Source organism: Podarcis tiliguerta (assembly GCF_965153285.1).
Source record: "Podarcis tiliguerta genome assembly, chromosome: W".
NCBI classification, from domain to species: domain Eukaryota; kingdom Metazoa; phylum Chordata; class Lepidosauria; order Squamata; family Lacertidae; genus Podarcis; species Podarcis tiliguerta.
Window position 1 is genome coordinate 22,357,054 of NC_139552.1, and position 17,109 is coordinate 22,374,162.

A 17,109-nucleotide genomic window follows, 5' to 3' on the forward strand; every position below is an offset into this window, starting at 1 on the left:
GGTCAGTGCTAGGGTTAGGTTAGGGGTCAGTGGTTGGGTTAGGGTTAGGGGTCAGGGGTAGGGTTGGGTTAGGGTTAGGAATAGGGTTAGGGGTCAGGGTTAGGGGTCAGGGATAGAGTTGGGTTGGGGTTAGGGGTCAGGGATAGGGTTGGGTGAGGGTTAGGGGTCAGGGTTAGGGGTCAGTGGTAGGGTTGTGTTAGGGTTAGGGGTCAATGTTAGGGTTGGGTTGGGGTTAGGGGTCAACCGTTGGGTTGGGTTGGGGTTAGGGGTCAGTGCTAGAGATGGGTTAAGGTTAGGGGTCAGTGCTGGGGTTGAGTTAGGGGTCAGTGCTAGAGTTGGGTTAGGGGTCAGTGATGGGGTTGGGTTAGGGTTAGGGGTCAGGGTTAGGGGTCAATGCTAGGGTTAGGGGTCAATGCTAGGGGTGGGTGAGGGGTTAGGGGTCAGGGCTAGGTTTGGGTTAGGGGTCAGTGCTAGGCTTGGCTTAGGGGTCAATACTAGGTGTGGGTCAGAGGTTAATGCTAGGTGTGGGTCAGGGTTAGGGGTCAAGGTTAGGGGTCAGTGCTAGGCGTGGCTTAGGGGTCAGTACTATATGTGGGTCAGGAGTCAATGCTAGGTGTGGGTCAGGGTTAGGGGTCAATACTAGGTGTGGGTCGGGGTTAGGGGTCAAGGTTAGGGGTCAATGCTAGGGTTGGCTTAGGGGTCAATACTAGCTGTGGGTCAGGAGTCAATGCTAGGTGTGGGTCAGGGTTAGGGGTCAAGGTTAGGGGTCAGGGCTAGACTTCACTTAGGGGTCAATGCTAGGTGTGGGTCAGGGTTAGGGGTCAAGGTTAGGGGTCAGTGCTAGACTTCACTTAGGGGTCAATGCTAGCTGTGGGTCAGGCTTAGGGGTCAAGCTTAGGGGTCAGTGCCAGGCTTGGCTTAGGGGTCAATGCTAGGTGTGGGTCAGGGTTAGGGGTCAGGGTTAGGGGTCAGTGCTAGGCTTGGCTTAGGGGTCAATACTAGTTGTGGGTCAGGGTTAGGGGTGAAGCTTAGGGGTCAGTCCTAGGCTTGGCTTAGGGGTCACTGCTAGGTGTGGGTCAGGGTTAGGGGTCAAGGTTAGGGGTCAGTGCTAGGGTTGGCTTAGGGGTCAATACTATATGTGGGTCAGGAGAATGCTAGATGTGGGTCAGGGTAAGGGGTCAAGGTTAGGGGTCAGTGCTAGACTTCACTTAGGGGTCAATGCTAGGTGTGGGTCAGGGTTAGGGGTCGAGGTTAGGGGTCAATGCTAGCTGTGGGTCAGGACTCAATGCTAGGCTTAGCTTAGGGGTCCAGGTTTGGGTCTGCCCCACTGAATCGCCTGCCCCGGACCCACACTAACCCTGCCCCACATATCCTAGGGGAGAAAGAGAACAGCCTGAAGACGGACGATTACGGCCGGGATCTTTCTTCTGTCCAGACTCTGCTGACCAAACAGGTGACCCCTAAGTCTGCCCCCCAAGTGTGGGGCGGAGCTTCTTGCCCCATGGAATTTGAACCCCTCCCCTGACCCCAATCCAGGTGGGCGGAGCTTCTTGCCCCATGGAATTGGATCTGGGTGGGAGGAGCCTCTTGCCCCACAGCCCTCAACCCCGTAAGCCTGACCCCTAAGTGGGGTGCCCCACTGAATTCGAAACCCTGACCCCAATCTGGGATTTGAACCCGTTCCCCTAACTCTGACCCCTAAGTGGGGTGCCCCACTGAATTCGAAACCCTGACCCCAATCTGGGATTTGAACCTGCCCCCTAACTCTGACCCCTAAGTGGGGGACGGAGCTTCTTGCCCCACGGAATTTGAACCTGACCCCAATCTGGGATTTGAACCCGCCCCCTAACCCTGACCCCCAAGTGGGGGGCAGAGCATCTTGCCCCATAGGATTCGAATGCCTGACCCCTATCTGGGTGGGCGGAGCTTCTAGCCCCACGGGATTCCAGCCCCTGACCCCTATCTGGGTGGGCGGAGCTTCTTGCCCCATGGGATTCGAACGCCTCCCCTGACCCCAATCCAGGTGGGCGGAGTTTCTTGCCCCATGGAATTTGATCTGGGTGGGCGGAGCCTCTTGCCCCACAGCACTCAACCCCCTGACCCTGACCCCTAAGTGGGGTGCCCCACAGAATTCGAAAGCCTGACCCCAATCTGGGATTTGAATCCGCTCCCCTAACCCTGACCCCTAAGTGGGGGGCGGAGCTTCTTGCCCCCTAGGATTCGAATGCCTGACCCCCATCTGGGTGGGGGGAGCTTCTTGCCCCACGGAATTCGAACCTGACCCCAATCTGGGATTCGAACCCGCTCCCCTAACACTGACCCCTAAGTGGGGTGCCCCACAGAATTCGAAAGCCTGATCTGGGTGGGTGGGCGGAGCTCCGCTGCCCCATAGGATTTGGACCCACTTCCCTGACCCCAATCCAGGGGTAGAGCTTCTTGCCCCATAGGATTCAATCTGGGTGGGCGGAGCTTCCTGCCCCACAGAATTCGAACCCGCCCCCTGACTCCAATCTGGGATTTGAACCTTCCCCCCTAACCCTGACCCCTAAGTGGGGTGAGTGGAGCTTCTTGCCCCACATAATTTGATCCTGGGGGGCAGAGCTTCCTGCCCCACACCACTCCATCCCCTGACCCCTCAATCCTGGGGGGTGGACCTTCCTGCCCCACAGAATTTGAACCCTCACCCCTGACCATGATCCTGACCCCAATCTGGGTGGGTGGGTGGAGCTTCTTGCCCCACAGAATTCGATCCGGGTGGGCGGAGCTTCCTGCCCCACAGAATTCAAAGCCCTGACCCCAACCTGGGTAGGTGGGCAGAGCTCCCTGCCCCACATAACCCGAACCTGCGCCCCACTTTTCCTGACTGATCCCGCTGGGTGGGCGGAGCTTCCTGCCCCACAGCACCCCACCCCTGACCCCTCAATCCCAGTGTTCAGCGCTTCCTGCCCCACAGAATTCAAACCTGCCCCCTCAATCCGTGCTTGGAGTCTCCCGCCCCACACAATTCAAACCCTGGCCCCACATTTCTGCCCCCCAACCAGGAAATCCCGCTGTTTGGAGCCTCCTGCCCCACATCATCCAAACCCACTCCCCTGATCCCTCCCCTGACCCCTTGATCCCACTATTTACAGCTTCCTGCCCCACACAATCCGAACCCAAGCCCCACATTTCTGCCCCCCAACCAGGAAACCTCCAACTCCTGATGGGTGGAGCTTTTTGCCCCACAGGATTCAATCTGGGTGGGCGGAGCTTGCTGCCCCACAGCACCCCACCCCTGACCCCTCCATCCCGCTGTTTGGAGCCTCCTGCCCCACATCATCCTAACCCCCTCCCCTGACCCCTTGATCCCACTGTTCGGAGCTTCCTGCCCCACATCATTTTAACCCCTGCCCCCCTTTTCCTGCCCCCCAACCAGGAGACCTTTGACGCTCCTCTTTCAATCCGTGTGGGCGGAGCTTCCTGCCCCACAGAATTCCAACCCGCTCCCTTTACCCCTCCCCTGATGGGCGGAGCTCCTTGCCCCACAGAATTCAATCTCGCTGGGTGGAGCCTCCCGCCCCACACAATCTGAACCTGCGCCCCACACAATTTTTAACCCCTGCCCCCCTTTTCCTGCCCCCCAACCAGGAGACCTTTGACGCCGGCCTCTCCTTCAATCCCTGTGGGCGGAGCCTCCCGCCCCACACGATTCCAACCTGCGCCCCCCATAACCTGCCCGACTTTTCCTGCCCCCCAACCAGGAGACCTTTGACGTCGGCCTTTTGAACCTGCACCCCACAGAATTCTCCCCACAGAATTCCAACCCGCGCCCCACGCAATTCCAACCTGTGCCCCACATAACCTGACCCCCTGCCTCTCCTCCCTTGATCCGTGTGGGCGGAGCCGGACCCCTTGATCCGGGTGAGCGGAGCCTCCTGCCCCACACAATTCCAACCTGCGCCCCACATAAATTTTAACCCCTGCCCCACTTTTCCTGCCCCCCAACCAGGAAACCTTTGCTCCCCTGACCCATTGATCCGGGTGGGCGGAGCTTCTTACCCCATTGAATTCAATCTGGAGGGGCGGAGCTCCTTGCCCCACTGTTCGGAGCCTCCCGCCCCACACAATCCAAACCCTTGCCCCACTTTCTGCCCCCCAACCCTGACCCTGACTCTCCTCCCTCGATCCCTGTGGGCGGAGCCTCCCGCCCCACACAATTCAAACCTGCGCCCCACATAACCTGATCCCCTGCCCCACTTTTCCTGCCCCCCAACCAGGAAACCCTGACCCTGACTCCCCTGACCCCAATCCAGGTGGGTGGAACTTCCTGCCCCACACAATCCCAACCCTTGCCCCACTTTTCTGCCCCCCAACCAGGAAACCTTTGATGCTGGCCTTTTGAACCTGCGCCCCACAGAATTCCAACCCGCGCCCCACAGAATTCTCCCCACAGAATTCCAATGAACCTGTTCCCCACAGACTTCTCCCCGCCTAACCTGCCCCACTTTTTCCGCCCCCCAACCAGGAAACCCTGACCCTGCCTCTCCTCCCTCGATCCCTGTGGGCGGAGCCTCCTGCCCCACACAATTCCAACCTGCGCCCCCCCTAACCTGCCCCACTTTTCCTGCCCCCCAACCAGGAAACCTTTGGCGCCTTAATGACGCTTCCTGCCCCACATAACCTGAACCCCTGCCCCACTTTTCCTGCCCCCCAACCAGGAGACCTGCCCCACAGAATTCAAACCCACTCCCCTGACCCTGACGCCTCCCTCAATCTGGGTGGGCGGAGCCTCCCACCCCACACAATCCGAACCTCTGCCCCACACAATTTTAACCCCTGCCCCACTTTTCCTGCCCCCCAACCAGGAGACCTTTGACCTCTCAATCCGGGTGAATTGAATTCAATCTGGGTGAGTGGAGCCTCCCACCCCACACAATCCGAACCTCTGCCCCACACAATTTTAACCCCTGCCCCACTTTTCCTGCCCCCCAACCCAGGAAACCTTTGACGCCGGCCTTTTGAATTCTCCCCACAAAATCCGAACCCACGCCCCTAAGGAATTCAAACCCGCTCCCCACAGAATTGGCCCCACAGAATTCTCCCCACACAATTCCAACCCACGCCCCACAGAATTCTCCCCACCTAACCTGCCCCACTTTTCCTGCCCCCCAACCCATGAAACTCCTTCAATCCGTGTGGGCGGAGCTTCCTGCCCCACACAATTTGAACCCACTCCCCTCTCATTCGATCCGGGTGGGCGGAGCCTCCTGCCCCACACAATCCGAACCTGCGCCCCACAGACTTCTCCCCCCCTAACCTGCCCCCCTTTTCCTGCCCCCCAACCAGGAGACCTTGACGCCGGCCTGCAGGCTTTCCAGCAGGAAGGGATCTGACCTCTCAATCCGCGCCCCACAGAATTCTCCCCACACAATCCGAACCCACAGAATTCTCCCCACAGAATTCCAACCCGCTCCCCACATAACCTGAACCCCTGCCCCACTTTACCTGCCCCCCAACCAGGAAACCCTGACCCTGGCTCTCCTCCCTCGATCCGTGTGGCCGGAGCCTCCCGCCCCACACAATTCCAACCTGCGCCCCACAGACTTCTCCCCACCTAACCTGCCCCCCAACCAGGAAACCCTGACCCATTGATCCGGGTGGGCGGAGCTTCCTACCCCATGCAATTCAATCTGGGTGGGTGGAGCCTCCTGCCCCACAGAATTCGCCCCACATAATCCGAACCCACACCCCACAGAATTCCAACCCGTGCCCCACAGATTTTGAACCTCTGCCCCACATTCTGCCCCCCTACCAGGAAACCTTTGACCTCTCAATTCCAACCTGCGCCCCACATAACCTGAACCCCTGCCGCACTTTTTCTGCCCCCCAACCAGGAAACCTTTGCTCCCCTGACCCATTGATCCGCCCCATGGAATTCAATCTGGGTGGGCGGACCTTCTCACCCCACACAATCTGAACCTGCGCCCCACAGAATTCGCCCCACAGACTTCTCCCCCCCTAACCTGCCCCACTTTTCCTGCCCCCCAACCAGGAGACCTTTGACGCCGGCCTGCAGGCTTTCCAGCAGGAAGGGATCTGACCTCTCAATCTGCGCCCCACAGAATTCTCCCCACAGAATTCCAATGAACCTGCACCCCACAGACTTCTCCCCACCTAACCTGCCCCACTTTTTCTGCCCCCCAACCCTGACTCTCCTCCCTTGACCCTGGTGGGCGGAGCCTCCTGTCCCACACGATTCCAACCTGCGCCCCACATCATTTTAACCCCTGCCCCACTTTTCCTGCCCCCCAACCAGGAGACCTTCGGTCCCCTGACCCATTGATTCTGGTGAGCGGAGCTTCTCACCCCATTGAATTCAATCTGGAGGGGGCGGACCTTCTCACCCCACACAATCCGAACCTGCGCCCCACATAATTTTAACCCCTGCCCCACTTTTCCTTCCCCCCAACCAGGAGACCTTTGACACCGGCCTTTTGAAGCCGCGCCCCACAGAATTCCAACCTGCGCCCCACAGAATTCCAACCTGCGCCCCACAGAATTCTCCCCACACAATTCCAACCCGCGCCCCCCAGAATTCCAACCTGCGCCCCACAGAATTCCAACCTGCGCCCCACAGAATTCTCCCCACACAATTCCAACCCGCGCCCCCCAGAATTCCAACCCGCGCCCCCCAGAATTCCAACCTGCGCCCCACAGAATTCTCCACACACAATTCCAACCCACGCCCCCCAGAATTTGAACCCGCGCCCCACAGAATTCGCCCCACACAATACGAACCTGCGCCCCACAGACTTCTCCCCACCTAACCTGCCCCACTTTTCCTGCCCCCCAACCAGGAAACCTGCCCCACAGAATTCAAACCCCTGACAATACGAACCCGCGCCCCCCAGAATTCTCCCCACAGAATTCCAATGAACCTGCGCCCTACAGACTTCTCCCTGCCTAACCTGCCCCACTTTTTCTGCCCCTCAATCCCTGTGGGCAGAGCTGGACCCTTTGATCCGGAGCCCCACACAATTCTAACCTGTGCCCCACACAATTCTCCCCACATAACCCGAACCCCTGCCCCACTTTTTCTGCCCCTCAATCCCTATGGGCGGAGCCGGACCCCTTGATCCGTTTGGGCGGAGCCTCCTGCCCCACACTATTCCAACCTGCGCTCCCCCCTAACCTGCCCCACTTTTCCTGCCCCCCAACCAGGAGACCTTTGACGCCGGCCTCTCCTCCTTCGATCAGCCTTTTGAACCCGCGCCCCACAGAATTCTCCCCACAAAATTCCAATGAACCTGTGCCCCACAGACTTCTCCCCCCCTAACCTGCCCCCCTTTTCCTGCCCCCCAACCAGGAGACCTTTGACGCTGGCCTGCAGGCCTTCCAGTGTTCTGCCCCACATAATTTTTAACCCCTGCCCCACTTTTCCTGCCCCCCAACCAGGAGACCTTTGCTCCCCTGACCCATTGATCCGCCCCATGGAATTCAATCTGGGTGGGCGGACCTTCTCATCCCACACTATTCCAACCTGCGCCCCACAGAATTCTCCCCACATAACCTGAACCCGTGCCCCACTTTTCCTGCCCCCCAACCCTGACACTCCCTTGACCCAGGTGGGCGGAGCCTCCCGCCCCACACAATTCCAACCTGCGCCCCACATAACCTGAAGCCCTGCTCCACTTTTCCTGCCCCCCAACCAGGAAACCTTTGACGCCGGCCTCTCCTTCAATCCGTGTGGGCGGAGCTTCCTGCCCCACAGGACTCCACCCCCTGACCCCTCAATCCCAGTGGGCGGAGCTTCCTGCCCCACAGAATTCAAACCCCTGACCCCAATCCATGTGGGCGGAGCTTCTTGCCCCACACCACTAAACCCCCTGACCCCTCAATCTGGGTGGGCGGAACTTCTTGCCCCACAGAATTCAATCTCGCTGGGTGGAGCCTCCCGCCCCACACGATTCCAACCTGCGCCCCACACAATTTTAACCCCTGCCCCACTTTTCCTGCCCCCCAACCAGGAAACCTTTGACCTCTCAATCCGGGTGGGCGGAGCTTCTTGCCCCATTGAATTCAATCTGGTGGGGGCGGACCTTCTCACCCCACACAATCCGAACCTGCGCCCCACATCATTTTAACCCCTGCCCCACTTTTCCTTCCCCCCAACCAGGAAACCTTTGACGCCGGCCTTTTGAAGCCGCGCCCCACAGAATTCCAACCCGCGCCCCACAGAATTGGCCCCACAGAATTCCAACCCGCGCCCCCAGAATTCTCCCCACAGAATTCCAATGAACCTGCGCCCCACAGACTTCTCCCTGCCTAACCTGACCCACTTTTTCTGCCCCCCAACCCTGACTCTCCCTCGATCCGTGTGGGCGGAGCCTCCCGCCCCACACAATTCCAACCTGTGCCCCACACAATTTTAACCCCTGCCCCACTTTTCCTGCCCCCCAACCAGGAAACCCTGACCCTGACTCTCCTCCTCCAATCTGTGTGGGCGGAGCCGGACCCCTTGACCCGGGTGGGTGGAGCCTCCCGCCCCACACAATTCCAACCCATGCCCCATAGAATTTGCCCCACATAATCCGAACCCGCGCCCCAAGGAATTCCAACCCGCACCCCACAGAACTCACCCCACACAATACGAACCCCGCCCCACAGAATTCTCCCCACGGAATTCCAACCCCCGCCCCACAGATTTTGAACCTCTGCCCCACATTCTGCCCCCCAACCAGGAAACCTTTGACCTCTCAATCCGGGTGGGTGGAGCTTCTCACCCCATGGAATTCAATCTCGCTGGGTGGAGCCTCCTGCCCCACACGATTCCAACCTGCGCCCCACATAACCCGAACCCCTGCCCCACTTTTTCTGCCCCCCAACCAGGAAACCTTTGCTCCCCTGACCCATTGATCCGCCCCATGGAATTCAATCTGGGTGGGCGGACCTTCTCACCCCACACAATCTGAACCTGCGCCCCACAGAATTCGCCCCACAGACTTCTCCCCCCCTAACCTGCCCCCCTTTTCCTGCCCCCCAACCAGGAGACCTTTGACGCCGGCCTGCAGGCTTTCCAGCAGGAGGGGATCTCCAACATCGCCGCCCTGAAAGAGCAGCTATTGGCCGCCCGCCACGTCCAATCGAAAGCCATCGAGGCGAGACACGCCTCCCTGACGAAGCGCTGGAACCAATTGCTGGCCGGATCGGCCGCCCGGAAGAAGAAGCTTCTGGAAGCCCAGGAACACTTCCGGAAGGTGGGGCGGGGCTTCCGTGGGGCAGGGGGGGAGAAAGGGGGCAGGGCCCATAGAAAAAAGGGGGTAGGACCTATAGAAAAAAGAGGGCAGGACCCATAGGAAATAGAAGAAGCGCCTGGGGGCAGGTTGGGACCCATAGGAAATGGAAAGGGGGCGGGAAATATGTGGGGATATGGAATATGTGGGGCAGAGGAGGGGGGTTGTAGAATATGTGGGGCAGAGAAAGGGGGCAGGTTGTGGGCGGGGCTTCCGTGGGGCAGGGGGGGAGAAAGGGGGCAGGACCCATAGAAAAAAGGGGGCAGGACCCATAGGAAATATGTGGGGATATGGAATATGTGGGGCAGAGGAGGGGGGTTGTAGAATATGTGGGGCAGAGTCCGGGACCCATAGGAAATCGGTTGCCGTGGGGAGGAAAAGGGGACACGCCTCCCTGACGAAGCGCTGGAACCAATGGCTGGCCGGATCGGCCGCCCGGAAGAAGAAGCTTCTGGAAGCCCAGGAACACTTCCGGAAGGTGGGGCGGGACCCATAGAAAAAAGTGGGGCGGGACCCATAGAAAAATGGGGTAGGACCTATAGGAAATAGAAGAAGAAATGGAAAGGGGGCGGGGCTTCCGTGGGGCGGGGGGAGAGGGGGCAGGTTGTGGGCGGGGCTTCAGTGGGGCAGGGGGAAAGAGAAAGGGGGCAGGTTGGGACCCATAGGAAAGAGAAGGAGAAGCTTCTCAAAGCTTCTGGAAGGTAGGCGGGGCTTCCGTGGGGCAGGACCCATAGAAAAAAGGGGCTAGGACCCAATGGAAATAGAAGAAGCGCCTGGGACCCATGGGAAATGGAAAGGGGGCGGGGCTTCAGTGGGGAGGGAAAGGGGGCAGGACCCATAGGAAATAGAAGAAGCGCCTGGGACCCATAGGGAATGGAAAAGGGGGCGGGGCTTCTGTGGGGAGGAAAAGGGGGGAGAAAGGAACACTTCCGGAAGGTGGACGGGGCTTCGGTGGGGCAGGGGGGGAGAAAGGGGGCAGGACCCATAGAAAAAAGAGGGCAGGACCCATAGGAAATAGAAGAAGCGCCTAGGACCCATAGGGAATGGAAACGGGGCGGGGCTTCAATGGGGAGAAAAAGGGGGCAAGTTGGGAATGCTTCCGGGAGGTGGGCGGGGCTTCCGTGGGGCAGGACCCATAGGACCCATAGGAAAAAGGGGGCAGGACCTATAGGAAGTAGAAGCGCCTGGGACCCATAGGAAATGGAAAGGGGGCGGGGCTTCTGTGGGGAGAAAAAGGGGGCAAGTCGGGACCCATAGAAGAAGCTTCTGGAAGCCCAGGAACACTTCCGGAAGGTGGGGCGGGGCTTCCGTGGGGAGGAAAGGGGGGCTATTATTATTATTATTCTCATTATTACTATTAATCATTTATTAATATTATTAGGTGGAGATTATTATTATTAATCATTTATTTTCATTCTCATTATTACTATTAATCATTTATTAATATTATTACGTTATTATTATCATTATTCTCATTATTCTCATTATTATTCTCATTCTCATTATTACTATTAATCATTTATTAATATCATTATGTGGACATTATTATTATTATTATTAATCATTTATTCTCATTATTATTATTAATCATTTTTTATTATTATTAATCCTTTATTATCATTCTCATTCTCATTATTACTATTAATCATTTATTAATATCATTAGGTGGAGATTATTATTATTATTATTATTATTATTAATCATTTCTTATTATCATTCTCATCATTACTATTAATCATTTATTAGGTGGAGATTAATAATAATAATAATAATAATAATAATAATAATAATAATAATAATAATAATTTATTCTCATTCTCATTATTGCTATTAATCATTTATTAATATTAGGTGGAGATTATTATTATTATTAATCATTTATTATTATTATTATCATTATTACTATTACCATTAATCCTTTATTAGTATTATTGTTCTCCTTATTCTTCTCCTTTCCCCTTTCCCAGGTGGAGGATCTCTTCCTCACCTTCGCCAAGAAGGCCTCCGCCTTCAACAGCTGGTTCGAGAACGCCGAGGAGGATCTCACGGATCCCGTGCGCTGCAACTCGCTGGAGGAGATCCGGGCGCTGAGGGAGGCGCATGACGCCTTTAGATCCTCCCTAAGCTCCGCCCAGGCCGACTTCAACCAATTGGCCGAGCTGGAGAGGCAGATCCGGAGCTTCCGGGTGGCGTCCAATCCCTACACTTGGTTCACCATGGAGGCGCTGGAGGAGACCTGGCGGAACCTGCAGAAGATCATCAAGGTAGCGGATCCCCAGATCTCCTTCCATGTTGGAAGTTAGAGGCCTTTCTAGAATGTTTTGGGAAGTTTCTATAAAGTTCTAGAAGGTTCTAGAGCTGGCGGAACCTCCAGAAGATCATCAAGGTAGTGGATCCCGCGTTCTAGGCTCTTCTGGAAAGGTTCTGGAAGGTTCTAGGTTCTCTTCTGGGTGGCGGGCGGAACCTCCAGAAGATCATTGAGGTAGTGGATCACCGGATCCCCTTCCATGTTGTAAGTTCTAGGCTGTTCTGGAAAGTTTTGGGAGGTTCTAGGTTCCTTTAGGGGGTTTGAACCCCTACACTTGGTTCACCATGGAGGCGCTGGAGGAGACCTGGCGGAACCTGCAGAAGATCATCAAGGTAGCGGATCTCCCCGGGATCCCCCAATCGATCCCCCAATCTAGGCTGTCCTGGAGAGTTTCGGGAGGTTCTGGAAGGTTCTAGGTTCCCTTCTGGGGGGCTGGCAGGCCAGCCAGAAGATTGTCAAGGTAGTGGATCCCCAGATCTCCTTCCTTGTCATAGGTGCTAGGCTGTTCTGGAAAGTTCTGGGAAGTTTTAGAAAGTTCTAGACTCCCGGGAATCCCCAAGTGTTGGGAAGTTCTAGCGGAACCTCCAGAAAATCATCAAGGTAGTGGATCTCCCTGGGGATCCCCCAATCCCATTCCCTGTCAGAAGTTCTAGGCTGTTCTAGAAAGTTCCGGGAGGTTCTGGACGGTTCTAGGTTCCTTTCCTGGTGGCCTCAAACCCATACATGAGGAGACCTGGCGGAACCTGCAGAAGATCATCAAGGTAGTGGATCTCCCTGGGACTTCCCAAATTCTGGAAAGTTCTGGAAAGTTCTGGGAGGTTCTGGAGGTTCTAGGTTCCTTTGGGGGGTTTGAACCCCTACACTTGGTTCACCATGGAGGCGCTGGAGGAGACCTGGCGGAACCTGCAGAAGATCATAAAGTTAGTGGATCCCAGATCCCCTTCCCTGTCGCAAGTTCTAGGCTGTTCTAGACAGTTCTGGAAAATTCTGGAAAGTTCAAGGCTCTGGAAGGTTCTAGGTTCCTTTCCGGGTGGGTGGCGGAACCGGCAGGAGATCAAGCCAGTGGATCTCCCCAGAGATCCCCAATCCCCTTCCGTGTCGAACGCTCTAGAAAATTCAAGGCTCTGGTTCTAGGTTCCTTTCCGGGTGGCAGGCAGAACCTCCAGAAGATCAAGGTAGTGGATCCCAGATCTCCTTCCCTGTCGGAGGTTAGAGGCAGTTCTGGAGAGTTTCGGAAGGTTCTAGGTTCTGGGTTCATTTTTGGGTGGCCTCGAACCCCTGGTGGAACCTGCAGAAGATCATCAAGGTAGTGGATCTCCCCAGGATCCCCACATCGAAACGTTAGAGACGGTTCTAGAAAGCTTCAGAAGGTTCTGGAAGGTTCTAGGTTCCCTTCTGGGTGGCTGGCAGGGCCTCCAGAAGATCATTGAGGTAGTGGATCTCCCCAGGGATCCCCAGATCCCCTTCCCTGTTCTAGGTGGTTCTAAAAAGATAGGGAAAGTTCTGGAAGGTTATGGAAGGTTCTAGGTTCCCTTCTGGGTGGCTGGCAGAACCTCCAGAAGATCATCAAGGTAGTGGATCCCCCCGGGGATCCCCAAATCCCCTTCTGGAAAGTTTTGGAAGGTTCTAGACTCCCCGGGGATCCATGGATCTCCTTCCTTGTCAAAAGCTGGAGACGGTTCTAGACAGTTCTGCAATGTCTCGGAAGGTTCTAGAGTCCCGGGGAATCTACGGATCTGTTCTAGATAGTTCTGGAAAGTTTCAGAAGGTTCTAGAAAGTTCTAGGCTCCCTGGGGATCTCCAGATCCCCTTTCCTGTCAGAAGTTAGAGACGGTTCTGGAAAGTTTCCGAAAGGATCGTTCCGATCCTCCCTAAGCTCCGCCCAGGCCGACTTCAACCAATTGGCCGAGCTGGAGCGGCAGATCCGGAGCTTCCGGGTGGCGTCCAATCCCTACACGTGGTTCACCATGGAGGCGCTGGAGGAGACCTGGCGGAACCTGCAGAAGATCATCAAGGTAGCGGATCTCCCCGGGATCCCCTAATCGGAAAGTTAGAGACCGATCTAGAACGTTTCGGAAGGTTCTAGGTTCTGGGTTCGTTTTTGGGTGGCCTTGAATCCCTGGGGGAACCTGCAGGAGATCCTCAAGGTAGTGGATCCCGAGATTCCCCATCCAGGTTGAAAGTTATAGGCTGTTCTATAAAGTTCTGGGAAGTTTCATAAAGTTCTAGAGCTGGCGGAACCTCCAGAAGCTCATCAAGGTAGTGGATCCCGAGATTCCCCATCCGGGTTGAAGGTTCTAGGCCGTTCTAGAAAGTTCTGGGAAATTTCAGAAGGTTCTAGAGCTGGCGGAACCTGCAGAAGATCATCAAGGTAGTGGATCCCCAGATCCCCTTCCATGTTGGAGGTTAGAGGTGCTTCTGGAGGGTTTCGGAAGGTTCCAGGAGGTTCTTGAAGGTTCTAGGTTCCCTTCTGGGTGGCTGGCAGAGCCTCCAGAAGATCATCAAGGTAGTGGATCCCGAGATTCCCCATCCGGGTGGAAAGTTCTAGGCCGTTCTGGAAAGTTTCGGAAGGTTCTAGAAGGTTCTAGAGGTGGTGGAACCTGCAGAAGATCATCAAGGTAGTGGATCCCCATATCCCCTCCCCTGTTGAAGGTTCTAGACTGTCTTGGAAAGTGGATCCCGAAATTCCCCATCCGGGTGGAAAGTTCTAGGCCGTTCTAGAACGTTTTGGGAAATTTAAGAAGGTTCTAGAGCTGGCGGAATCTGCAGAAGCTCATCAAGGTAGTGGATCCCACATTCTAGGCTCTTCTAGGTTCCCTTCTGGGGGCTGGCAGAGCCTCCAGAAGATCATCAAGGTAGTGGATCCCGAAATCCCCCATCCGGGTTGAAAGTTCTAGGCTGTTCTAGAAAGTTCTGGGAAGTTTCGGGAAGTTCCAGAAGGTTCTAGAGTCCTGGGGAATCTACGGATCTGTTCTAGGTAGTTCTGGAAAGCTTCCAAAGGTTCTAGAAAGTTCTAGACTCCCTGGGGATCTCCAGATCCCCTTTCCTGTCAGAAGTTAGAGACGGTTCTGGAAAGTTTCCGAAAGGATCGTTCCGATCCTCCCTAAGCTCCGCCCAGGCCGACTTCAACCAATTGGCCGAGCTGGAGAGGCAGATCCGCAGCTTCCGGGTGGCGTCCAATCCCTACACCTGGTTCACCATGGAGGCGCTGGAGGAGACCTGGCGGAACCTGCAGAAGATCATCAAGGTAGCGGATCCCCCCAGATCCCCTTCCCTGCTGGAAGTTCTAGGCTGTTCTGGAAAGTTTTGGAAGGTTCTAGAAGGTTCTAGAGGTGGTGGAACCTGCAGAAGATCACCAAGGTAGCGGATCCCCAGATCCCCTCCCGTTAAAGGTTCTAGACTGTCCTGGAAAGTGGATCCCGAAATTCCCCATCCGGGTTGAAAGTTCCAGGCCGTTCTAGAAAGTTCTGGGAAGTTTTGGAAAGTTCTAGAGCTGGTGGAACCTCCAGAAGATCGTCAAGGTAGTGGATCCCCCCAGGGATCCCTTCCCTGTTCTAGGTGGTTCTAAAGAGATAGGGAAAGTTCCAGGAGGTTCTGGAAGGTTCTAGGTTCCTGTTCGGGTGGCTGGCGGAACCCCCAGAAGATCATTGAGGTAGTGGATCACCGGATCCCCTTCCCAGTTGGAAGTTCTAGGCTGTTCTGGAAAGTTTTGGGAGGTTCTAGGTTCCTTTGGGGGGCTTGAACCCAAACACTTGGTTCACCATGGAGGCACTGGAGGAGACCTGGCGGAACCTGCAGAAGATCATCAAGGTAGTGGATCTCCCCGGGATCCCCGGATCGAAACGTTAGAGAGGGTTCTAGAAGGTTTCGGAAGGTTCTAGGTTCGTTTCTGATCTACCTTGATGATCTTCTGCTGGCGGAACCTGCAGAAGATCATCAAGGTAGTGGATCCCCAGATCCCCTTCCCTGCTGGAGGTTCTAGGCTGTTCTACACAGTTATGGCAAATTCCTGGGAAAGTTCAAGGCTTTGGAAGGTTCTAGGTTCCTTTCCGGGTGGCTGGCGGAACCTGCAGGAGATCATCAAGCCAGTGGATCTCCCCCAGAGATCCCCCAATCCCATTCCCTCTCGAAAGTTCTAGAAAATTCAAGGCTCTGGAAGGTTCTAGTTCCTTTCTGGGTGGCGGGCAGAACCTCCAGAAGATCATTGAGGTAGTGGATCACCGGATCCCCTTCCATGTTGGAAGTTCTAGGCTGTTCTGGAGAGTTTCGGAAGGTTCCAGGAGGTTCTGGAAGGTTCTAGGTTCCCTTCTGGGGGGCGGGCAGAGCCTCCAGAAGATCATCAAGGTAGCGGATCCCAAGATTCCCCATTCGGGTTGAAAGTTCTAGAAAGTTCTGGGAAGTTTCAGAAGGTTCTAGAGCTGGTGGGACCTCCGGAAGCTCATCAAGGTAGTGGATCTCCCCCGGGAATCCCCAAATCCCCTTCTGGAAAGTTTTGGAAGGCTCTAGAATGTTCTAGACCTGCAGAAGATCATCAAGGTAGTGGATCTCCCCCGGGATCCCCCAATCAAAACGTTAGAGAGGGTTCTAGAAGGTTTTGGAAGGTTCTAGGTTCGTTTCTGATCTACCTTGATGATCTTCTGCTGGCGGAACCTGCAGAAGATCATCAAGGTAGTGGATCCCCAGATCCCCTTCCCTGTCGGAGGTTCTAGGCTGTTCTAGACAGTTGTGGAAAATTATGGAAAGTTCAATGCTCTGGAAGGTTCTAGGTTCCTTTCCGGGGGGGGCTGGCGGAACCTGCAGAAGATCATCAAGGTAGCGGATCCCGCGTTCTAGGCTCTTCTGGAAAGTTTCGGGAAGGTTCTGGAGGGTTCCATGAGGTTCTAGACACCTGGATCCCCTGGATCCCCTTCCCTGTTGGAAGTTAGGGGCTGTTCTAGACAGTTCCAGAAGGTTCCAGAAGGTTCTATAAGGTTCTAGACTCCCGGATCCCCCAGATCTCCTTCCCTGTTGAAAGTTGAGAGGCTGTTCTAGACAGGTCCAGAAGGTTCCATAAGGTTCTAGACATCTGGATCCCCCAGATCTCCTTCCCTGTTGAAAGTTAGAGGCTGTTCTAGACTGGTCCAGAAGGTTCCACAAGGTTCTAGACTCCGATCCCCAGATCCCCATCCCTGCTGGAAGTTAGCGGCTGTTCCAGAAGGTTCTATGAGGTTCTAGACTCCCAGATCCCAGAGATCCCCTTCCCTGTTGGAAGTTAGAGGCTGTTCTAGAACATTCCGGAAAGTTCCGGAAGATTCTAGAAACTCTAGAAGTCTAGGCAGTTCTAGAAAGCTCCGGGTTCGAGATGGGCTTCCGGAAGGTTCCGGATCCGTTTCCCGACGTTACTAGACCCCCAGATCCCCTTCCCTGTTGGAAGTTAGTGGCTGTTCTAGACGGTTCCAGAAGGTTCCATGAGGTTCTAGACACCCGGATCCCCCAGATCCCCTTCCCTGTTGGAAGTTAGCGGCTCTTCTAGAACGTTCCGGAACGTTC

General features: G+C 55.5%; 1 protein-coding gene and 1 long non-coding RNA gene across 3 annotated transcripts in view; both read left to right on the forward strand.

The window, feature by feature from the left end:
• The window catches only part of LOC310668801 (spectrin alpha chain, non-erythrocytic 1), a gene marked incomplete at its 3' end in the record, with an annotated part of 199,549 nt that overhangs the window by 169,392 nt on the left and 13,048 nt on the right, over positions 1 to 17,109 (forward strand). Inside the window, exons 45-47 of the mRNA XM_083422129.1 lie at positions 1,377 to 1,453; positions 9,027 to 9,236; positions 11,240 to 11,536. Coding sequence (XP_083278255.1) covers positions 1,377 to 1,453; positions 9,027 to 9,236; positions 11,240 to 11,536 — 584 coding nt within the window. The remainder of the gene's footprint in view (positions 1 to 1,376; positions 1,454 to 9,026; positions 9,237 to 11,239; positions 11,537 to 17,109) is intronic.
• LOC310668818 lies at positions 12,456 to 15,419 on the forward strand. Of its 2 annotated transcripts, XR_014506848.1 has the most exons (4): positions 12,456 to 12,574; positions 13,108 to 13,151; positions 13,952 to 14,086; positions 15,391 to 15,419. It is a non-coding gene; the product is annotated as an uncharacterized lncRNA (long non-coding RNA). The 2 variants fall into 2 exon arrangements; XR_014506849.1 differs by lacking the exon at positions 12,456 to 12,574 and having other exon boundaries at positions 13,091 to 13,151.